Source organism: Podarcis erhardii, assembly GCF_964252035.2.
Source record: "Podarcis erhardii genome assembly, chromosome: 7".
In the NCBI taxonomy this organism is placed as follows: domain Eukaryota; kingdom Metazoa; phylum Chordata; class Lepidosauria; order Squamata; family Lacertidae; genus Podarcis; species Podarcis erhardii.
The window spans coordinates 6,640,579-6,665,363 of NC_138511.1; the positions used below are offsets into that span (position 1 = coordinate 6,640,579).

General features: G+C 48.2%; 1 protein-coding gene across 1 annotated transcript; it reads right to left on the bottom strand.

Moving 5' to 3' along the window:
- Window positions 1-8,719: 8,719 nt before the first annotated feature.
- On the bottom strand, window positions 8,720-17,061 carry LOC309345431 (low molecular weight neuronal intermediate filament-like). The gene is made up of 4 exons (XM_081868485.1): window positions 16,317-17,061; window positions 12,859-13,176; window positions 12,078-12,202; window positions 8,720-9,870 (listed from the first exon to the last, which is right to left on the bottom strand). Exons 1-4 carry the CDS (start codon window positions 17,046-17,048, stop codon window positions 9,618-9,620), a joined length of 1,428 nt encoding a protein of 475 aa, XP_081724611.1. The 5' UTR covers window positions 17,049-17,061; the 3' UTR covers window positions 8,720-9,617.
- Between the last annotated feature and the right edge of the window lie 7,724 nt (window positions 17,062-24,785).

A 24,785-nucleotide genomic window follows, 5' to 3' on the forward strand; every position in this document is an offset into this window, starting at 1 on the left:
GAAGGTCTGGGTCAAAGGCATTTGCTTAAAACTCTATTTTCCAATCTGTGTAAGAGTGAGCCATTTACTTTGCTGACACCTCCACTCATTGCAGCTCTAAGCACTTTAGAGATGGAAATCAAAGCAAGCAAGGCAAGCCTGTCACCTTGTCAACATGGGGCTTTCTCCAGTGCCCATGGGGGGAGGGGGGAGGGAGAGAATACAGATTGCGGGATAATTGTGCCAAACGAATCGTCAGCCCCACCACGTTATTTGATCAAGATGCTGAAGCTAGCCTGTGGCAGTTTGGAATATTTCATAATAAATATCAAGAGCAGGCCTGCTTGCTATATTAATACTGTAGTGTCTGTAGAACAAAATTCACCTTTGATTCCCATTCAAATAGGCAGATGATTTTGACTCCTAGAGGAAATTTATATAAGAGAGGAATAGAAGAAAAGAGAAGGAAGAAAAAAGACAGGCCATGTTAAGATTTAAACTTTAAAAGCTCCGACCCACTCAATTGAATGGGTGAGAAACAATTACCGTATTTTTCGCTCTATAACACGCACCTGACCATAACACACACATAGTTTTTAGAGGAGGAAAATGCATAGGCATGCCACCCGTAGGCATTTCCTCCATAACACGCACAGACATTTCCCCTTACTTTCTAGGAGGAAAAAAGTGAGTGTTATGGTGCAAAAAATATGGTAATAACTTTATTGCACTATTCACAGAACCATAGAATTGTACAGTTGGAAGTGACCCCGTGTACCATCTAGTCCAGCCTCATGCACTGCTGGAATCAGAGCTAAAGAACCCATGATAGATGGCCATTGGACCTCTGCTGAGAAACCTCCAATGAAGGAGGCTCCACCATCTTCCGACGGAGTCCGTTCCACTATCAAACAGCTCTTCCAGTTGTAAAGTTCTTCCTAATCTACTTTCTTGACATTTGAATCTATTGGTTTGGTTCCTCTGGAGCAGCAAAAAACAAGCCTGTTCTTCCTTCCACATGGCAGCCCTTCAGATATTTGAAGATAGCTATCCTATCCCTTCTCAATCTTCTCTTCTCCAGGCTAAACATACCCAACTGCCTCCATCACTCTCACGAGGCTTAGGTTCCAAACCCTTTGTCATCTTGGCTGCCCACTTCTGCATCTGTTCCAGCTTGTCAATATCCATCTTCAACTGATTCCCAGGATGCCAGTGGGATGTGACCAAGGCAGAATAGAGCGGGACTAGTATTACATCAGGACACTCACTTTTTGTTGATACAGCCTAGAAATGCATTCGCTTAGTCCTGTACAGGAAAAGCATGCAACCCCAGTGAGGTTCCTGTCATATTCTCCTTTCTCTCACTTTGCAGGATACCATTTCCCCGCAACGTATCCTGCGGCTGCCTTGTTTTGTCTCTTCAGTTGTTTCCCCCCTCCAGCCGTTGTAAAGAGGCTTGCCCTGGTGGCTCCCATCTGTCTCCCTCCGATGTCCTTCGTGACACCCCAAATCTGCCACTTTTGTTAGCCTCCAGAAGGATCCAGAGGCTTGATGGCTGGGAGCTGAGCACTCTGAGGAGTTGCAATAACACTGAATTGCTTCTTCAGCATTTAAAACCATTCAAGGGGATGGCAGAGGGCATTTCTCTCCCTCTCCTCATTCAAACGTAATTAGATTAAAAAAGAACAAGTGGGTTACTGTGCAGCACAAGAAACCTACCAACACAGCTATTCCTTTCAGTGCCCACTCTGCACTTGGAGTTGAGATCTGGTGCATGATTAAAACTGTGCTCTCCAGGGGATCAATGATTTGTTTATCTCTTGCCAAGGCTAGGTGGGGAGAAACAGTATTACACGCTGAAATGACGACTTTGCCCTTGATATTGCGAGGCTCCTGTACATACAGTGGTACCTCGGTGTAAGAACAGCCCGGTTTAAGAACAATTTGGTTTACAAACTTCGCGAAACCAGAAGTAGTGTCCCAGTTTGCAAACTTACCTCAGTCTAAAAACGGAAGCCGAACAGTGGAAGGGCACCAGTGGCAGGAGGCCTCATTAGGGAAAGCGCACCTCAGTTTAAGAACGGTTTCGGTTTAAGAACGGACTTCCAGAATGGATTAAGTTCGTAAACTGAGGTACCACTGTATTTGGACCTTCTATTGCATCCCTAAGAATTGCAGAAAATTCATAGGGTTGTGGGGTTTTTTGCACATTATCCAATTTGGTTCTCATCCATAAAAGTACACAAGGAACAGATTTGCAAGTCAAATAGGGAGGAGATACACTAGAAATTTGGAACGCGGGTGGTGCTGTGGGTTAAACCACAGAGCCTAGGGATTGCTGATCAGAAAGTCGGTGGTTCGAATCCCTATGACAGGGTGAGCTCCTGTTGCTCGGTCCCTGCTCCTGCCAACCTAGCAGCTTGAAAGCACATCAAAGTGCAAGTAGATAAATAGGTACCACTCCGGCAGGAAGGTAAACGGCGTTTCCATGCGCTGCTCTGGTTTGCCAGAAGCAGCTTAGTCATGCTGGCCACATGACCCGGAAGCTGTACGCCGGCTCCCTCGGCCAATAAAGCGAGATGAGCGCTGCAACCCCAGAGTTGTCCGTGACTGGACCTAATGGCCAGGGGTCCCTTTACCTTTATGCTAGAAATTGGACAAAATGAAGCAAGTTCTCTAATGTATGGGGGTCTGTAAAATTGCCAATGGGTATAGGGTTTGTTTGTTTTATTTTTTCCCCCCAATTTTTTTCTTCTTGGTTTTCACAATATTATAAACAAACAGGGTTGGTTTGTTTTAAAGGTGGTTTAATGATGTGTGTGACAAGACTGCAATAATATATGTACTAATCTCTAGTACATGCGCTAATTTTTAGACATCCCAACCAGTATTGAGATTCAACGGATTCCAAGAGGTCTTTAGTGCACTCTAGCGGCCAAATGGAAGGATCGCCCAGCATCACATCTTGCCTTTTCCACCAACATCCACTGAGGGCTTGTCCACACATATTTCCTCTGGGCTGCAAAGCTCCATGTCCAAGCCTTCTTCTTTTTGCCCGGGAGCTTCCTCCACAAAAACCCGCTCTTTAACGCTGAATCAGAGCAAACAGCAATCTGCAGGAAACCTGAATTGTTGTTTGTTGTGCTTTTTGAATTTATAATAGGAGGCATCTCACAGAAGAGGAGAATCAAGGATCCTGACTGGGGGCCCTAATCTCATTTGCCTGTTCTGCCTAGCAAAGCACCCGTGTTAAGGCTGGAAAATACATTTGTGATTCAATTCTGCCGCAGGCTCCTGACAGCGCTGGGTTCCAGGCATTAGTAGCAAATAGCCTGGCTCCCGTCTCCTTCAATTAGGCAGAGTCTGTGTGCATTAAACAGATTGTTTAGGGCAGGCTCCTTACTGCTTAGGAGAGGAAGACCACATTTGCCTTCCCAGGCCTGAAGTGGAAGAGTGCTCAATAGCAGGTAGAAAATGTTCATTTGGGCTGCACATGGAGAGACGCCAGAAGCCACCAGCTTTTTACCAATTTCACTCTTGTGATACATACATACATACATACATACATACATGAGAGCCAGTGTGGTGCAGTGATTTAGAGTGTCAGTTGAGGAGCTGGAGACCTGTGTTCAAATCCCCACTTGGCCATGAAGCCCACCCGGTGACTTGTTGGGGACTGGTCACTGCCTCTCAACCTAACCCTACCTTGAGGGTTGTTGTGGAGATTAAGTGAGCTCCTCTGATGAAAAGGTGGGATACAAATGCAATAAAAAGTGTGTGTTTGGGGGGAGGGGGAGGAAATAAATGAATAATTAAATAAATGCCATTATCTATCTAATCTATCCAGCCCTACACATACTTTGGCAAGCAGCTTCTACCATATCAATAATCCATAAACTTACCTCCCTCGTTTCATTAGCTGCCTCTCCTGGGCTGCTCTACCAATGGCTCACTGGGGGCCACTTTCTGATCTATTAGTTTCTGGAAAAGCACCTCTTTTTCTTGCCAGAGATATATTTCCCTCTGCAGGAGTATTTCATTAACGCAGCCTGAGTTTTAATGCAATAATCTTCGAAGAAGTTTCCAGTAATACAGGAATCAGGCCAAGGCTATCGGCATTAGTTGCATTAGGATGTAAGAGGCAGCTACTGGATCAGGCCAGAGGCACCATCTGATCCATTATGTCATGGTCCAGTTCATGGGCGATCCAAGTCCTGGCAGGGGATGTCAGGACTGGTTGACCACAAACTTGACATGAGCCAACAGTGTGACACGGCAGCTAAAAAAGCCAATGCAATTCTGGGCTGCATTAATAGGAGTATTGCATCTAGATCAAGGGAAGTAATAGTGCCACTGTATTCTGCTCTGGTCAGATCTCACCTGGAGTACTGTGTCCAGTTCTGGGCACCACAGTTCAAGAAGGACAGTGACAAACTGGAACGTGTCCAGAGGGCAACCAAAATGGTCAAAGGCCTGGAAACGATGCCTTATGGAACGGCTAAGGGAGCTGGGCATGTTTAGCCTGGAGAAGAGGAGGTTAAGGGGTGATATGATAGCCATGTTCAAATATATAAAAGGATGTCACATAGAGGAGGGAGAAAGGTTGTTTTCTGCTGCTCCAGAGAAGCGGACACGGAGCAATGGTTCCAAACTACAGTACAAGAAAGAAGATTCCACCTAAACATTAGGAAGAACTTCCTGACAGTAAGAGCTGTTTGACAGTGGAATTTGCTGCCAAGGAGTGTGGTGGAGTCTCCTTCTTTGGAGGTCTTTAAGCAGAGGCGTGACAACCATATGTCAGGAGTGCTCTGATGGTGTTTCCTGCTTGGCAGGGGGTTGGACTCGATGACCCTTGTGGTCTCTTCCAACTCTATGATTCTATGATGGCGGGGTGGGAGCAGGAATGGGGGTCTGGAAGCCAAAAGTCAGGAAGCCAAGAGTCCGGGGGTCAGGAAACAAGGAGTCATGAAGTCAAGGGTCCAAGGACCAAGAAGCAAGGAGTCACAAAATCAAGGGTCCGAGGACCAAGAAACAAGGAGTCACAAAATCAAGGGTCCAAGGATCAAGGAGTCAAGAAGCCAAGGTTCAAGGGTCAAGAAGCAAGCAGCCAAACACAGCAAGGCAGGGAACGTGTTGCTGTGGCAAAGAGCCAAAGGGAAATGCTGACCTTATATCCCTTCCCGGCTCTTGCCACCAGGTGCTGAGTTACCAATCGGCCTCACCTGTGGGGCCACGCCTTGCCTCTTCAGAACAAACTTAGGAAGGCCTCCGTCCTGCAAAGTCCTATTGGTCTCAGGGCCTGGCTCCTGCATTCACTCCTGACACATTATCCTGTTCTCACAGTGGCCACCCAGATGCTACCAAGGGAAGCCCAAAAGCAATGCTCTCCCCTCCTCTGGTTTGCAGCACCTGGGATTCAGAAGCATTGCTGCCTTCAACTGTGGAGGCAGAGCACACCTCCTCCATGAATTTGTCTCTTCCTGTTTTAAAGCCATCCAAGTTGGTGGCCATCACTGCCTCCTGTGGCAGGCAGTTCCGTAGATTAACTAGGCACCACCTAAACATTTCCTAAACAGGCCCCATGAACGAGCGTTCTGCACCAGGGTTGAGCCTCAATAACCATTCTAAATTCTGCCTATATCAATTGAATTTCAGTGGTTAAAGCAGAAGGGGCATAATCCAGGGAAATCTAGGCAATTTCCAACTCCTGCCGATTTCAACATTTATCCAGCAGAACTTTAAAGCCCACCCCCCTTGAAACCAAAGGGATATTGATACTGGCAGCATTGAAACACGATTTCACTCGGGGCAAATGAGGGAGGGGGGGAAAGGCACAATCCTGTTCATCGGGGCTTTTCATTTCCATTTTATTTTTGCCTTCCAAATAAATTAACAAACAATGAAAATATATAAATAAATAAATAACCATCACAGGACATCAACTGGAGTGTAGTTTCATGCACAGGTAACACCAATGATTAAATAAGCAGCATCTGAAATGACTGTATGACCTTCCTTGTCTTACATTCAATTTGCATTCCTCTACATTTATACACAGACACTTATAACTCTCTCTCTATCTGGACATGCATTGCATTCTCTAATAGGCATTGCGTATTTCTGGACACTCAAAAGGGAGCTGGGGCAGAATCTGTGGGGAGCATCTCTTGGGTGAAAACGCCCAACCAGAGGAACACCTGGGACATTGAATTTCGTGCAGTTAAGATGAAGACCACGATCAACTGCAGGCGGCCAATGGGATTACAGCACAATCACATCTTACTCAGAGTTTTGGTTCCAAGGGTTTTGTGTATACCACAAAGGTCGCACATACCCAGCCAGCAGGTGAGGGGGGGAACCGCAGGGCTCCTAGAGTAGGTGTGCTGAGCAGCAGGCCTTGCCCCCCAAGCAAGGTGGAGAGCTCAAAGTCTCTTTTCATTTGGGGTTACCTTTTAAGATCTCCACCTTGCGTGAGGGAGGGGAAGCGACAAGGCCTGCTCAACGCACCACTTCTGGAAGGCCAGGGACGCTCATGGAAGATCTCACCGGACCTCAGATTTCCCTGCGAGATCTTGCAAGAGCATCCCAGAGCTAGCGCACTGTCTGGGTCTTGGCCCCATCAAAGCAAGGCTTAAATGCTCTTTCCGTAGTGGGTAACCACAAAAGGACTTGGCGCAAAAAAACGCTTTTGAGCTCTCCGCTTTGCTTGGATTTAACTTGCGCAATTTCAACTGCATATGCTTGAAATTGCGCAGGTTAAATGCACACAAGATGCCACTGTACTGTATTTAACTTTATGTGGCACCTTCACTACTACAAAATAAAAAAATTCCTTCCAGTAGCACCTTAGAGACCAACTAAGTTTGTTCTGGGTATGAGCTTTTGTGTGCATGCACACTTCTTCAGATACTACTACAGTCGTACCTTGGAATTCGAACGGAATCCGTCCCGCAAGTCCGTTCGACTTCCAAAACGTTTGAAAACCAAAGCGCAGCTTCTGATTGGCTGCAAGAAGCCCCTACAACCAATTGGAAGCCGCAGAAGTCCCGTTGGGCGTTCGGGTTCCAAAAGAACGTTCAAAAACTGCAACACTCACCTCCGGGTTTTGATCGTTCGGGAGCCAATTTGTTCAGGAGCCAATGCGTTTGAGATCCAAGGTACGACTGTACAGGCAAGTTATGGCAGACTGACTATCCATCCTTCTAACATATCTATTTATTCTACAACATGACTATGTTTTAGAAAGTTATAGGAACTTTTAGTAGAGCACAATGAAAACAAACTTTTCTTATTTAAATGCTTTTGGATATCTGACACCTTCCTATTTAAATGGCATTCTACAATAGGAATGTTTAATTCCAATTTGATCCTTGCCTCCCACTTTTCTGAGTTGCCACCGGGAGATGTTCCTTGCAGACTGCGCCTGCCACCAAACAGCTGAGAGGGATGACATTTGCCCAGTAAATGTCTTTGCCTAATTCCTTTCTCTAAAAAGGACCCAAAATGGGTGGTTTAAATTCTTCAACTCCTTTAGCAGCTCTCTAAGTGTTGCTTGTGGACCAGTCACCACAGGCTTTACATTCAGAATACCCAACTAACCCTTCCTACAAATTGCTCAGCATGCAATGGGTACATTCCTAGAGCCAAGATACAAATGGCATTCAAATGTGTGCTTGCAAAGGGAAACACATTTCAAACTGTGTGTGTAAACTGCAACACAGGATAATGGTGGACAGGGAAAAGCTTAAGCCGGGCTTCCTCAACCTCAAACATTCTCCAGATGTTTTGAGACTACAATTCCCAGCATCCCTGACCACTGGTCCTGCTAGCTAGGGATCATGGGAGTTGCAGGCCTGGCTTTAAGCACGCAAACACTCCTGCCTCTCTGCTCTTTCCCTGTTAAATGGGCAGGCTGGACTCAACAATGGGAATATCAAGGCAGAAGCATTACAGATGCTCAGGAACAATTCTTTTGTGCCATCCATATTCCTCTGGGGACTTACCTTCTGTTTCAGAATCAGTTTACCCCAAAACTCCCTCCATTTTTAATTTTTTTTTTTATAAATAGATAACAAAGAATTAGAAAGTCAGAGATCGGTCACACCTTAGGAAGCCTAACAGGTAAAGAGAATAACTTCAAGGCTAGGACCGTTGTTAAAAAGGGCAAAACCTGTGGGGAAAAACAAGGGCCCAGTGGTGGGTTTTTAATTCCCTGACCCTCCATGGCTAGAGGACCACCTGCGGCAGCTGTAGAAAGACATAGGAAAATTTTAATATGCACAGGTGAGGAGGGAGGGCTTCCTGTCTGCCCCACCCAAAGGCACTGCGCCTTTAACTGCAGGCAGGGAATCTACAAGTGCAGAGGTGGTGGGGTTTGGTGGGGAGGAGCTCATTGGATGTTTTCCAACTCTACAGTTCTACCACAAAGGATCTGAGTAACCCTAACCCTTTCCCTGCCAGTTGTAAGTCAGCACCCAGCCACTCTAAACTGCTTGTCCACCTGGAGAACAGGGAGGAAGACCAGTTTTGAATGAGTAAGAAGCTGTCAAGGAAAGAGTAAAACAGCCAGTTCTCCCCTGGGAACTGACTGCCACTCCTCCTGACTGCAGCTTTTCCTGAACAGACAGACAGACAGACAAAGGGGTGGAGATCACATAAGCACAATGATCTGCCCTGTGGCTTTTAAAGTCAGAGGTTTTGTATGAGAAAGAGGCACAAAAAGAGTATTAAATATGAGCAGCAGTTCCCAAAGTAGGTAGGATGACCCCCTGGGGGCAGTGGCATTTCCTGGGGGGGGGGGACTAAGAGGCAAGGGGGTGGAAGAGGGTGCTGGAGGTGTAAATGACAAGCAGACTTTGAAAAGCTGGTCTCACTGGATCCAGTTCATCAGTTCTGTTGAATCAATTTAACTACATAGTGATTTTCCCTAGTGGGTCATGTAAACCTCTATTCTGGAATAATGCTTTTCATAGGGGAGGGGGCAGTGGGGGTTGAATTTATGGAACCAAGGGGGCAGCGGCCTGAAAAACATTTGGGAATTGCTGCACTTCAGCATTCAAGGACCTTGTCTGAAGTCAGGTCAGCCTCAGAGCAGAAGTGGGCAATGCTAATGTAACCTAAATGAGCCTTCCCCAACCTGGTGCCCTCCAGATCAGAAGACTGAAGATGGTCAACAAGGGGGGGGGGAATGGAGGGCAGGCTAATCTTAAGAACACACATACACACCCCTGCCAAGTTTCCCTCTTGGAAGATTACGTTTTGCAGGAAGTGTTTCAGACAGGGGAAGGCTTCTGTGTGTCGCTCACAGACAAACACAGTGGGATTTACTCCAAAGTAAACTTGCAGAGCTTTGTGATGCCAGAGAGCTAAGAGGCCCAGCTAGCTGCCCAAGAGCTCTAAAGCCTCTGCTTGTGATATGCAACTGAGTTCTGGGCAGATCTGTGTGATGCTGGCTCCTGGAGAGTTGCCAGAGGCTTGTGGATCTGTGCGGGAGTAATTTGGTGTCCAGTTATCGTGGTCTGCCTGACGGACTCATCCCGAGAGTCATCCCATGTCTGAAAAACCTGCAACACCCTCACCCCATTCTGAGGAAATTCAGTGAGAGGGCGAGTGGGGAGGACTGCCTTTGGGACACAGTTTTAGGTTTTGGGCACGCCCGTTGCAGACTTCTCGTCTCCAGAATCATCCTCGTCCTTGGACTCTCCCGAGTCATTGGACTCCTTGGGGCTGTCCTGGGACTCTGCCTTCTTGTCCTTCCGGATCACCAGTGTGCTGGCCGAGAACCCCTTGAAGGCGGCCAGGGGGCTTGAGGAGAAGGGGTAGCCCAGGCCGAATGCACTGCTGCTGCTGCTGATGGTGCTCAGGCGGGTCTCTTCCCCTTCCAGCAATTTTCTGCAGGGGCAAAAACACACAAACCACGTCAGAACAACACTACGGATCCACCACCGATGCTTTAGAGCAGTGGCTCCCAAAGTGGGTGGTGGCGCCCCCTGGGGGCCGTGGTGTCAGGGAGTCATTCACCCAGAAACATGGAAAAGATTGCAGAACAGGTGTATACAGTGGTACCTCGCAAGACGAATGCCGAAAAACGCGCAAGACGAAAGAGTTTTCCGGGGTTTTTTGAGTCATTCCGCAAGACGAATTTCCCTATGGGCTTGCTTCGCAAGACGAAACGTCTTGTGAGTTTGTTTCCTTTTTCTTAAAGCCGCTAAGCCGTTAATAGCCATGCTTCACAAGACGAAAAAACCGCAAGACGAAGAGACTCGCGGAACGGATTAATTTCGTTTTGCGAGGCACCACTGTATAAGTGGGAGTGGCACTCTGAGCATGCGCAGCTTCAGCTGGAAGCGCTGATAAAAAGAGAACTTTTGTTTTAGCTTTCTGCAGACAACTGACCAACAAATGCTGTCTGCAAACTGCTGCATCCTGACTGCCGATGGGCTGTGTCTGCCTACGTCACTGCTAAAGAGAAAGAGGGACTGAAACTTAAGTGTGCCGTTACAGCTATTGCTGTAACGATTGTAAATAGTGCTACCGTGATGCATTTATGACCAGTCAAGTGATAAATCACTGAGTTGCACAGTGTCTGGGAGTCTAACTTCAATTGCTGACCACTGTTTCCAGAAACTCTGCTAAATGGACAAAAGCTTCTAACGAGGTGCCTACACACAAGTATTCTCATGCAGCGAAAGTGTGATGACCTAGGGGGGTATGAAGGGGTAGGGGGTGGCACAGGGGACACTGGAGGTGTCAGTAACTATCAGCCTTTGAAAATCTGGATCAAATGCATCAGTTTTGTTGAATTCTGGCTAGGTTTTTAGATTTTCTGTGAATCTTACTTAGTGGTTTGTTCAAGCTGCTATTCTGAAATAATGCTTTTAATAAGGTAGGGGTCACTGGGGATGGGTTTAGGGAACCAAGGGGGCAGTGGCCCCCAAAAAGCTTGGGAACCACTGCTGTAGAAACCCAACCAAGTACTTTTGAGAAATAAACCCTGCAGCATGTTGCCAAGGTCAGCACCAAGGACAGTGGCAGGGAGCAGCCAGAGGGCAGGCAAGTTTGCTGAAGCTAAGAAGGTCTGGGTCTTCTCAGCGCATGCACAGAAACCTACCTAGAAACCACAGCTATCTACCTTGGGTTCCACAATTAAAAATAGAAGGTTAAAAAAAGGGAAAAGTCAGGAGAGGGCAACCAAGATGATCGAAGGCCTGGAAAAGAAGCCAAGATCAGTTGAGGAAGTTGGGAAGAGAAGATTGAGAGGGGATATGACCGCAATACCTCAAGGACCACTTCCTTCTGTAAGAACCGGCAAGGACCCTGCAATTATCCTCTGAGGCCCTTCTTTGTGTGCCCCTTCCACAAGAAGTACAGAGGGTGGAAACACAAGAAGAGGCCTTTTCTGTGGTGGCTCCGCATTTGTGGAATGCTCTCCCCAGAGACACTCACCTGGCACCTTCATTACACAGCTTTAGGTGCCAGGTGAAAATGTTCCTCTTCAACCGGGTGCTGGGCTGATTAACATTCTATGGCTTTTAAAATGTGTTTGTGGAAGGTTGGTCATTGGCTAGTTTGGGTTTTATTGTGTATCTTGTGTACTCATTCTGTATTTTTCTGTTGTGAGGATCTTCAGATGAAGGGCGGCATATCAATTTAAATAATATCAATAATTATATGTCCCATGGGAGATGGAGAAAGCTTGTTCCCTTCTGCTACAGAAGGTAGGACTCAAACATCAGGAAGAATTTTTTGAGGGTAAAAGCTGTTCAATAGCGGTGGACTCTTCTTCTTCATCAGATGTTTTTAAACAGAGGTGGGTTAGTCATCTGTCATGGATTCTTTGGCTGAGATTCCTGCATTGCAGGGGGTTGGACTAGATGACTCTCAGGGTCCCTTCCAACTATACCATTCGATAATTCAATGATTTGTGCAGGGGATGTTCCTGGTGGATGGTTCCCCACCCCCACCCCAAAATTAGGGTTATTTTATATGGGGCCTGCATGTTGGAGACTAAAACGTTGATGCCCAACCTGCGTTTCTACCCCAAACAGCCCAAAGAATGGAACAACAGGTGAGCAGGAAGGGGGAGATGGCCCTCCTACCTGTACGCTGCTATTTCAATATCCAGAGCCATCTTCACATTCAACAGGTCCTGGTACTCCCGCAGGTGACGGGCCATCTCCCCCTTGGTTGTCCTCAGGGCATTTTCCAGCTGGCTGATGGTCTCCTGAAATGTATCACAATTTCTACGTAACATCAATACCTGTAGCACTTTAAAGCATAACAAGGACGGCAGATTCCCCATCCCCGAGGTGCTGCCAATCAAAACCAGCCTTCCCCCAACCAGGTGCTCTCCAACTGTGGACTCCAGCTGTGGACTACACATCCCATTAGCCTCAGCCAACTGCACTAGATGTTGGGAACTGTAGTCTAACCTTCCTGAATACGCTAAGATGAGGCTGGCTGGTTGTCAGAGGAGAGAACAGGACAAGATGGAAGAGACAGGCATGGGGGGATGTGATCATGAACTGTGGGCAGGGGGACTGTCTGGAAAAAGCGGATTTTAAGGTGTGCAGAACTTTGGGACAGCAAGTGAGAATTGACAGAGGAAGAGCAGGGCTTGGAGAATGGAGTTCATTGTCAGAGAGAAGATGGGGAAATAAGGGCAGAAGGAAAACAATAGACAAGTAAAAGCAAGAACAATCTTTACAAATGTTCCCTGACTGATCTGTGGAGGACAACTCAACATTGAGGCCTTTAGCACAAAAAAGGCAACAGGCAGAGAGTTATGCAGATTAACTTAAAGAGGCAGCTGGAAAACGACCAAACCACGGTTTGTTAACGCCTCTTAGCTCAACAAACCGTGGCTTCTGTGTGACGCACCTGCAAGTCACGCATCTCTTTGCTGCTCCTCTCCTCGGCCTCCTGCAGCTGCCTCTCCAGGGACTCGTTGGCTCCGCGCAGGGACTCAATCTCGATGTTCCGGGCTTGCAGCTGCCGGCGATATTCGGAAATCTCCTCCTTGGCCTGGCGGATGCTGTCGCTGCTGCGAGCTGCCTCTTCAGTGAAGTTGGCAAACTTGGATTTGTACCACTCCTCAGCCGACTGCTGGTTCCGGGCGGACAGGACTTCGTATTGGGTGCGGATCTCTTTCAAGGCAGCCGTGAGGTCAGGCTTGCTCATGTCAATCTCGACGGAGACCTGGAGGGGAACAGATAGACGGAAGGCCCTCAGCGGCAGGAAGAGGTTCAGTCTTCCTAATGAGAGGACCTGGGAATCTGCTCTATTCATTATGGTGGTGGCTGGGATTGCAGTTATTATCATGCTTTACGATTACATGCTTTACGATTACAGTCATATCCTCTTTTCCCTCCAAGGAGCTTAAGGTGAGATCTGTGTGGATAAGCTCAGATTTTCACTAATATATGCATTCCTAAGTACACTTTCCTCCATTGTATGTATTTTGGTGAACATAGAGAACTGCAAGGCAAAATTCAGAGAGGTGCAAATTTCAATGGGTGGGTGTTGGCATATTTCGGCTGGCATATTGTTTCAGAAACGGTTACCTGGGCAATTTCACCTTTAACTGTGAACAGAATTAAATTTCTTCCAGAGGTCAAGAATGCCCCCGCTAACCCCTCCTGTTTCCAACAGGGCTTGCCAGATTGGCTGCTCTGAGGCCTTGTGCTTCCAAGCAACTGAAACGCCCCCACCCCTAGGGAAGGGGGAAGCTGCCTTTATGAAGACCTTGGTCCACTGAGCTCAGTGTGCTTTCGTGAGGAGGTTTCCGGGGACATTTCCAGCCCTACTCAGAGATGCTGCCTGGAGCTGACCCTGGGACCTTCTGCATGCAGAGCCACTGGACTACCAAGGAGCGGGGGTGGGGGGAGGGGCACCTGGCACTCAGCAAGGGGTGATCTCCGCTGACCTGCAGCCTCAAAGCTGGGAGAAAGGCTGGTCGCTCATCACATGTGCTTCAGGAGGCAGCAGAGTTGCCACAGCCAGGGATCTGATGTCAAAGCCTGAGCAAATGTCAGGAAATGACTGGCAGAATCCGAGACCAGGGAGAAGAGTTGGGGAAGAAGATTGGAAGAAATTTAAAATTTATTTAGAGAAATATTGTAAAATTTTTGAATGCTAATGGCATTGAAATGAACTGAAGGGGTTCTAGCAACGAGGCTAAAAATAAGATTAGATGGATAACTAGACAAATTAATTGGATATGAATTTGCTGAATTAATTTTTAACAGGGATACAAAAAAGGGAGATGCGAGGAAGTCAAGAAAATAAGTGAATCAAAGATGAGAAGTAAAAAGAGGGATTTTTGCGGGGGTTTTTCTTCTTTTTAAATGTGTTTTTTCTTTTCTTTTTTGAAATTATTCTTTTTTTCATGTATTTTATAATTTTGTATTTTTGTGTATTTGTTTTTCTTTTTCTTGTTTGTTGTTATCTTTAAAACTTAATAAAAATATTTATTTAAAAAAAAAAAAGCCTGAGCAAATGTCTCATGAGGACATAAGAAGTGCCTGCTGGATCAGGCCAACCTAGTCCAGCATCCTGTTCTCACAGGGGCCAGCCTGATGCTCCAGTGGGAAACCTGCAAGCAGGATCGGAGCACAAGAGAAACTCTTCCCCTGTGGCTTCCAGGAACCGGTATTCAGAAGCACTGCTGCCTCCAGCTGTAGAGGAATAGCACAGCCATTGTTGCTGCTCTCCAAACTCCACTCCCAATAAGCTGCAGACAGCCCTGTTCACCACGTATCTAACCCAGGACTCCCAAGTCCCATCGCTCCCAGCCAGCATGGCCAATGGTCACAGCTAGTTGGGAGCCACAGTCCACTACATCTGGAAGGCACCACTTCTTTCCCAAATCCACTTCAACCTACAGCCACAACCACACCCTGCAGCAGTGAGTTCCACTGATCAGCTGACACTTGAAGCCGCACTCCCAGTCAAACAATTCACTGCGTAACCCTAAAGGGCAGGAGTTGTGCTCGCAAGCACACAATCCATGTCGCTTCCCAACTGTACAGAAGAAGGTAAGAAGAGCCAGGTTGCTGGATCGGACCAAAGGCCCACCGAGTCCTCTGCACCTGTGGATGATGTCCACTAACTGCTACATCTGGCAGCAGCAACCAATTCCCCAAATAACTGCACCGTGCGCAAAGAAGCTTTCGCTTGCCCTGACTCTCACACGCAATTCCTTTAAAGCGCAATGATCCTTCTCAAAGAATTCCAGACACTGAAGTTTACTCCTTACAGAGTTACAGTTCCTGGCAAGCCCGAAAAAACTACACTGCCCACAATTCTATGAGGCGGCAAAACTTGCCTTAACCGTTCTTTAAATGAATCGTGTGTAGGCAGACAATGGTAACTGGCCAACCTCAAGTCCTAGTATTATGCTAAGAGGAGTAAAATTAGGCCCACAATATGTCCAGGTTTTCCTGGACACATCTGGGAATCGGGCTTGAAAATGGCGCAAAGGTGGATTTTTGCTGAATTTGCAAAATGTGCAGGAAAACGCAGACATGTGGCAAGTAGGGTTATTTTAAAAAATAATAATCCCAAAATTTATTTAAAAGCGCAAAAAAATTTTTTTTGTTTGTTTGTTTTTGGAGGGGGGGAATTGTTCGCAGAAAAAGCTCAACAACTCCATCTGGCTTTTCACTTTGGGGGAAATGGCAACCCTAAGTAAACTTCTCTCCATCCATCTACTTTGTCCACACCATGGTTAGTTTTCTAAATCTTTCACGCGGATCCTTGGAAGCGCCTCCTAGGATGTAGCCTTGACTCTTGGGAAAGGACTGAGACTAGAACTCAGGGACATTCAGTGAAGTTGAATGCTGGAAGACAGATAAGAGTATTTCTTTCAACAGTAGGACACAGCTAAACTAGGGGCACTCTCTCCCACAGGAGGCAGGAATGGCCACCAACCTAGATGGCTTTCAAAGTCAAGGAGGAGAGGGCCACCCATGGCGATGCTCTGTCTCCACAGTTACAATTTCTGGAAACAGCAGGAGGGGAGGGGGCTTTTGTGCGCAAATCCTACTTGCAGGTTTCCCAAAAGGGGCATCTAAGTGGCCACTTTCCAAAACAGGATGTTGAACTAGACGGACCATTGGCCTGATCCAGGTCAGAAGGCTCTTCTACCTCCTCAAGCAGGACATTTGGGGCGCTGCTTTCACTACATTCACCTTCCCTCCTCCACCATCATGTCCTTTAGACAGGAGTGTGCACCCGATGCCCTCCACTGTGCGCGCACGATGCTGGACCAGACGGCGCCGCCCCGGGAGCCCCCGCCGCCTCCTGCCCGCCCCCGCCGCGCCCCCTCCCCGCCTCACCTGCGCCCCCTGGAGCTCGGCCTGCAGCTCGGCCACCTCCTGGTCGTGGACGTGGCGCAGGAAGGCGATCTCGTCCAGGAGCGCCTCCACCTTCTTCTCCAGCTCCAGGCGGGCCAGGGCGGCGCGGTCGGCGTCCTTGCGCGCCTCGCGCAGCGCCAGCTCGGCCTCCTGGCGCCGCGCCGCCTCGTGGGCCGCCTGCTCGCGCAGCCGCTGGAGGGCGCGGCCCAGCTGCTGGCTCTCCAGCGCTGCCTGGTCGCCGTCGTGGCGCAGCGCCTCCACCTGCGAGCGCAGCTCGCGCACCTCCTGCTCGTACAGCGCCTGCAGCCGCGACGGCTCGGCCTGCCGCTGCCGCAGCGCCGCCACCTCGGCCTCCAGCAGCCGGTTGTGCTGCTCCAGCTGGTGCACCTTCTCGATGTAGCTGACGAAGCGGTCGTTGAGGCCCTGCAGCTGCTCCTTCTCGTTGGTGCGCACGATCTTCAGCTCGTTGCTCAGCGCGCTCGGCCCCGACGCCGCCGCCGCCGCCCCCCCGACGCCGCCCCGCCGCGCCTCCAGGTGGTCCAGCGAGCTGCTCGGCGCCGGCAGCTTCCGATACGACGACGAGAAGGCCGAGGGACCCGCGGCCCCCGACGCCCCCGCCCGGCCCGCCGTCGAGCCGTACGCCAGGCTGCGGCCCGCGAGGGGCTTCTTGCCGTAGGACGGCGCGGCGAAGAGCAGCTCCCGGCTGTAGCTCATGGCCGCGGCTGCGAGGGGGCGATCCTGCCGGAGGGAGGAGGGTCGCGGCGCCGGCGGAGGCTCTTCGACAGCGGGCGGGGAGCGCGGCACGTCGGCGCTTTTATCGCCGGGCCGGCGCCAATCCTAGCGGCGCAGCGGCGACAAAGTCACGTCGGGCGGCCAATTGCAAAGGCGAGGAGGGGGGCGCAGGGGGGGAGGAGGAGGGTTTTTCTCGCCGTCTGCCGCCGCCAAGAGCTTCATCAGCAAATGTGGCGGAGATCAGCCCTGACCGAACCCCGAAATCTAGATGGAGAGGGAGGGGGCGGGGGGGCGGCCGCACCGGGCGCAACATCTGGGGGTTAGGGGGCGCAAATCCATGGGTTAGGGGGCGCAAATTACTTGCCTTGCCCCGGGTGCTGACAACCCACGCTACGCCACTGGGAGGGGGTGTCGTGGCAGGAGGCGGACGAGCCCTCGGGTCTCCCCATGCGGCTGCGTGGCGAAAGGCGGATCGGGCCCCGAGGCGGAAATCGCAACCGTGGGAGCATCGGGGGCTCCCTTACCGAATCAGGCTACGTTGGTGCACCTCGCGCAGTGTCCTCTGGGCTCTCCCGGCTTGCACAACGGGGTTTGTCCATTCCGGGCTGCACCTGCCTGCCTGCAAAGCCGATGCTCTCCTGCTGAGCTGTGGTCCGTCCAGGGCACCCAAGACTTGACTCCCAGTGAGCCTTTGCATAGCGTTGCTCTGTCAGCGATAATAGCGTGGCAGGGATTAGTAATATTCCCAAGGGAACCTGCTTGTAGTTGCCACTTTTCCTGCCGGGAATCCGAGCTCCCCTAAAGCCCTGCTGGGACACAGGCAACAAGCTGGTCCTGATTTCCTTCTGGTCCTGATTTCCTCCTGGTCCTGATTTCCTCCTGCTCCCAAGAGCTGCCAGCCGGGTGCCTCTGATATGTTCCGGGGAGGCAGGAATCCTGCCTGTTAAATGTTCTTTCAGGCTCACACTTTGATCCCCTCCATCCACTTCTTTGCTCATCTCAAGAAAACAGAACCATGTGTAGTGCATCTGAGCATGTACAGAGTGTTGTTCCCACATCACCAATGGCTTGTTCCCACATTAGGTTTACACAAGCACAAGCTGTCTCTACACATGTACAAATGTATGTGTGAAACGCTTGATTTGGCCACCCAGCTGTTGTGCACACAGACTGTACAAACATCTGTAGTCTGTTCCCAGGTGCTTAGAATGGAGCTGGGGGCATGTGGAAGGGAGGTGGCAAAGTCCCAATATACTACCAGCATGTGCCTAAGAGATGGCCCCAGCCCTTTTCCATGGGGCAGCAGGACCAAGGATATTGCCTGCCCCATTTTTCCATTGATGTGCCAACTAGTCAGCCAGGTTTTCTCTACTCACAAAACTGTTGGGAACCACTCCTGAGGTCTGAGAAGCCAGAGCCACCCAGGGGATTCCGCCACCACCCGTCCCCTGGGATGTGCCTTGGAAGCCTTTGCTCTGGGCTGCCAGATTCCTCCAGGATCTGCCACTGGTTTTGCCCTGAATGCGCTAAAGGCCATTTGTGGCCACCCAGTGGAGCTGAATGCTGGGAGATTCAGGGCAGATGAAAGGAAGTCCTTCTTTACACCGTTGTTGTTGTTTAGACGTTTAGTGGTGTCCGACTCTTCCTGACCCCCTGGACCAGAGCACGCCAGGCCCTCCTGTCTTCCACTGCCTCCCGCAGTTTGGTCAAACTCATGCTGGTAGCTTCGAGAACACTGTCCAACCATCTCGTCCTCTGTCGCCCCCTTCTCCTTGTGCCCTCCATCTTTCCCAACATCAGGGTCTTTTCCAGGGAGATTTCTCTTCTCATGAGGTGGCCAAAGTATTGGAGCCTCAGGTTCAGGATCTGTCCTTCCAGTGAGCACTCAGGGCTGATTTTCTTCAGAATGGAGAGGCTTGATCTTCTTGCAGTCCATGGGCCTCTCAAGAGTCTCCTCCAGCACCACAATTCAAAAGCATCCATTCTTCGGTGATCAGCCTTCTTTATGGTCCAGCTCTCACTTCCATACATCACTACTGGGAAAACCAGAGCTTTTACTATACGGACCTTTGTCGGCAAGGTGATGTCTCTGCTTTTTAAGATGCTGTCTGGGTTTGTCATTGCTTTTCTCCCAAGAAGCAGGTGTCTTTTTATTTCGTGGCTGCTGTCACCATCTGCAGTGATCATGGAGCCCAAGAAAGTAAAATCTCTCACTACCTCCATTTCTTCCCCTTCTATTTGCCAGGAGGTGATGGGACTAGTGGCCATGATCTTCGTTTTTTTGATGTTGAGCTTCAGACCATATTTTGCGCTCTCCTCTTTCACCCTCATTAAAAGGTTCTTTAATTCCTCCTCACTATGGAACCCACACCTGCAGGAGGCACTGATGGCCATAGCTGCCAATGTTTCCCTTTTTTTAAAAGGGAAATTCCCTTATTCCGAATAGGATTCCTCGCAAGAAAAGGGAAAAGATGACAGCTATGCTGATGGTCACCAAACTAGGGGGCTTTAATAGAGATGGAGAGGGCCTGGCTACAAGCCATGATGGCTCTGCTTTGTCTCCACTGTCAGAGACAGTAAATCCTTCTGAATATTAGTTACTGGAAACCACAGGTTCTTGTGCTTGGATCCTGTTTGCAGGTTTCTCATTGGGGCACCTGGTCAGCCCCTGTGAGAACAGGATCCTAGACTAGATGGGCCACTGGCCTGGTCTGATGTTCTTCGCCCTTGCAGAACCTGCTGGTGTCACTGTGTGTGTGTTTAATCTGTGGCCCATTGTATCTCCCCATGTCCACAGGATCAGAGGAAAGATCCTGGGGGGGGGGGAGGGGTGTTTTCTTCTTTTTGTGTGTGAGCGACTACAAACGATTTTACCATGCAACCAAGAAATCAATACTATTTAAAAACGAGGATGAAAAGATGGCTTCTTCACATCCTGCTTCCCTGCAGCGGCCGATGGCGCCGCCCCCACCCCCCACGACCCGGCACCATCTGTCCCTTCCCCATTTAATTTCCTCCTCTTTGTGCAATAAATCAATGCTCCTTTCAAGAACGCACCCAAAGCCTGGCTTTGGTGGGGGTGGGAAGAGGAGGTTTTAGCTAATGCTGAATCAGCCATATCGGTTGCACCTGCTCATTATGGCCGGAGCCTGGCCGGGGTGTGGAGGGGATGGACCAGTGATTTAATGGGCTGGAAAGCCAGAGAGCTCCTTGTTCCTTGGAATGGAAAAATCTAAGTGAGGAAGCCTCATTGCAAGGAGAGATGGCGGAAAGACAGCTTAACTCTCCCACCTTCGACAACCACCCTCGTCCCCCCCCCCCGGAGGCAGGGCCTACCCAGGAGTAGTGCTTGCCCCCAGAAGCCGTCCTTGGGGCCCCTAGAGTCACCCCTCCCTGATGAAATTAGGCTCAGCGGAAGTGTTTTCTGGTAGCCCAGGGTATGTGTGCTCTGCATTTCATATATAATATTAGTATATTTCTATTACAGTGGTACCTCGGGTTAAGAACTTAATTTGTTCTGGAGGTCCGTTGTTAACCTGAAACTGTACCACTTTAGCTAATGGGGCCTCCTGCTTCTTTCTGTTCTCATCCTAAAGCAAAGTTCTTAACCCAAGGTACTATTTCTGGGTTAGCGGAGTCTGCAACCTGAAGCATCTGTAACCTGAAGTGTCTGTAACCCGAGGTACCACTGTATTCACGTTTTTGGTAAGCCATTTAGATCATTGGCTGTTTTAAAAAGCAGGATATACATAATTTAAATCAGCATCGTTATTATTATCCTTCTCTCACTGGAAGCTGGGGTCACTTCTTATTTCTTATATTTAATAAGTGAGGGAAATAATTCCAGCTTTGAACCGAGAGATTTTCTTTTTAGGGGGGAGAGAGAGAGTCAAAAATACAGAATCAAGACACCAGCAACCAGACATGACCCCGTCTGCTGTCAGGTTGATGAATCTAAAAAGCATCAAAAGTGGATGTTGAAACAGCTTTGTTCAGCAGGGCAGGAAAATAAACTGCAGTGAGAGGGCAAAAGGATGAACTCGGCTATGTTTGGAATCCTGGTGCAGTATCTGTGTGGAAAAGGCACCTGGAGCATCTTCCTGGAGCGCTGAGTGACTAAGCAGGAGGGGCAGATGGTGGGGTCTTAGCAAGCATTGGTGGGCTGGCCAGAGGTTCATTCCACATGCGATGAATCACTTGCAAACTATTAGACCAGGCTTTGCCAACCTACTCCCATTGGCCCAGCCAGCACGGGGGCTGATGGGTGTTCTAGTTTATAATAATAATAATAATAATAATAATAATAATAATAATAATAATAATTTATTATTTATACTCCGCCCATCTGGCTGGGTTTCCCCAGCCACTCTGGGTGGCTTCCAACAGAATATTAAAATAGAATAGTCTATTAAACATTAAACGCTTCCCTAAACAGGGCTGCCTTCAGATGTCTTCTAAATGTCAGATGTTTTTCTCTTAGACATCTGGTGGGAGGGCGTTCCACACAGCGGGTGCCACTACTGAGAAGGCCCTTTGCCTGGTTCCCTATAACTTGGCTTCTTGCAGCCAGGGAACCGCCAGAAGGCCCTCAGCGCTGGACCTCAGTGTCCGGGTTGAATGATGGGGGTGGAGACGCTCCTTCATCTAGAGGGCACAGGTTGGCAAAGCTAGATGCAATATACTTCTTTGATTTCTTTTAAAAACAGCGCCTGGAAAGTTGCGCAATACATACTGATTTAAATTATGTACCAGGCAATCCCAAACTGGTAGTCTGTGGACCACTAGTGCAGTCCCTAAGCTTCATTCAGGTGACCCATGGCATGTCTACATTAAATTGTATTTTTAATTGCATTTTAATTGCTTCCTTTATATCTAATATTGTGCATCTTAAGCACACTGCTTTATGGAGTCATGGGCAACTTACAACCATCAGGAGCGACGCCTCAATGCCTTCCACATGCGCTGAGTCAGGAAGATTTTGGGCATCAACATGGCAGGACAGCGTCAAACAGAGATGTGCTCTCCCAAGCCCCATTCCCAACATGTTTGCAGTCCTGTCTCAGCGACATCTATGCTGGCCTGGTCATGTTCACATGATGGCAGAATTCCCAAGGACGAGATCTACGGGGGGCTGAGTTTAGGCATTAGGCCAGTTGGCAGACCACCTCTGCATTACAAAGATATCTGCAAACATGACTTGAAGGCTAGCAACACCTGCCATGTGGGAATCCCTTGCAGACGTCCAAGGTGCCTGGAGACAGGTCATGTATGCATAGCAGTGACCACAGGATGAATGACCACTGGGAGGAGCGCAGAGAAAGAACACACTATGCACCAGCTAGTTAGCTGCTGGAACGAGATCACAGAAGGGAATCTGGGATATTTGCCCGGTGCTAATGGCAGAAGTCTAGATCTCCCTTTGTCTTGGATGTGACGCACTGAGATTTGCCCTTGTGTGCAGAAATCGAAAGTGGCGTCTTAGAGGATTTTGGATTACAACAGAAAAGTAAAGAAGAAGAAAACTAAAAATATTTCACACAGAACTACAATGGACTAACCTGCCCGCTTGCTAAACTAATTCAGAGGCTGCTAAAAATGAAGGATCAACATCGGAAATGTTTTATTTGGACTAGTTGGACTAATTAAGAACTGCAGTATGAGAGAAGACACCAGATCTACCCACTCTGGGAGAATGGCAGATGAAGATGACAGACTATATGGGACTGGCAGAGATGACTGGCAGAATCCGAGACCAGGACAAAGAGACAGTGGAAGAAGATTGGAAGAAGTTTAAAGACTACCTTAACAAACATTATAAAATTAATGAAGGCTAAAAAGATATGGGTTTAAAAATTAGTGGTTTGCAGGGGCGTTGATTAAGGAAAAAGAATAGAATTATTAAAAACTATGGGAAATATGGGAATGTATTTGCTGACAAAAAAAAAATGAGATTAGAATACAGAAGGGGGAGGTGTGAGGAGGTCGGTGAAAGTAGGTTTTGAAAATAAGATCTGAATTTATACTTGTTTTGTTTCTGTTTTGTTTGTTGGTTTTTGTATGTTTTTATTGTTGTTTGTATTTGTGTTTATATGTGTTAATTTGAAACTTAATAAATATTATTATAAAAAAAAAGAACTGCAGTATGATATTAGATCATCACTCCCCAAACTTCAGAGCATGGGAAGTCACCCAAAAGAAATACAATTTGGCATTGAATATTTGGCTTTTTAAAAATTGTATTATAATTTGGAATGTTTTAATGTGGTTTTTATTGGATTGCTAAAATGGAAAATTTAATAAATAATACATTTTTTAAAAGAGAGAAAAGATACACCATGGTGCAGCACAACGGGACGCCTTCACCTGCCCCAGCTGCAACAAAACATGTCTCTCCCGTATTGGTCTCTGCAGCCACAGCAAGCGCCACAACCTTCCAACAGCTCAGTCTCACCCCCAAAGGTGCACCCCTCCATTGTCTGCCAGGACAGACGAATGCCAACCATATGTATTTTATTGCATTACAGTTTGAATTCTATGGAATGCAAATAGCAATACAATAAGATATAGTGTAAGCAATAAAAGAAGCAAATTTGAATTCACTTAAAATCATATAGCCAGATGCATACAGCAAAGGCATACATACAACTGCTGCCACAGGCAGAAGAACCACCAGCAATTTTCAGATGATCCACAGTGGGGGGACAGGAAGGTTTGTGAGGCAAAAAGCACAATATTATCAGTTGGGTGGCTTGGGGGAGAGGGAAGTCTACCTCTGCTGCTATATCAGACTCCCACTACCAGAACTACAGTGGTGCCTCGCAAGACGAAAAGAATCCGTTCCACGAGTCTCTTCGTCTAGCGGTTTTTTCGTCTTGCGAAGCAAGCCCATTAGCGGATTAGCGCTATTAGCGGCTTAGTGGCTTTTAGCGGATAAGCGGCTTAGCGGCTTAGCGGCTTAGAAAAAGGGGGGGAGGGGAAAAAAGTCGGAAAAACTCGCAAGACATTTTCGTCTTGCGAAGCAAGCCCATAGGGAAATTTGTCTTGCGAAGCACCTCCAAAACGGAAAACCCTCTCGTCTAGCGGGTTTTTCGTCTTGCGAGGCATTCGTCTTGCGGGGCACCACAACTATTTCCCCCCATTGGAGGAATCTCAGAATTGTAGAGTTGGAAAGGACATCAGGGGACATTGAATTCAGCCCCCTGCAATATGGGCAGGTAGCAATTCAACCTCTTTTTAAAAACCTTGAATGAAAGAAGAAGAGAGTTGGTTCCACAGTCAAACAGCTTTTACCACCATAAAGATCTTCCAGATCTCCTTTCTTGAATCCATTGCTTTGGGTCCTGCTCTCTGGAGCATCCCTTAAGTTACTTATCTTTCCAGTGCAGCTAGGGAAAATGTATAAAACTAGTTCAAACATATGTTGGAAGTGTAAGGAAAAGGAGGGGACATTTTACCACATGTGGTGGGATTGTAATGAAATTTTAAAAAAATTGGGAAATGATATACAATGAATTGAAGAAAATGTTCCATCTAACATTTGCTAAGAAACCTGAAGCATTTCTGTTGGGGATTGTATGGAAAGACCTGTCAAGGAAGTTGAAAATTATCTTCATGTATGCGACAACGGCGGCGAGAGGATGGAAGAACAAGGAAACCCCAGCTAAAGAACTATGGCAAGAGAAACTGATGGACTATGCAGAACTGGCAAAATTGACACAC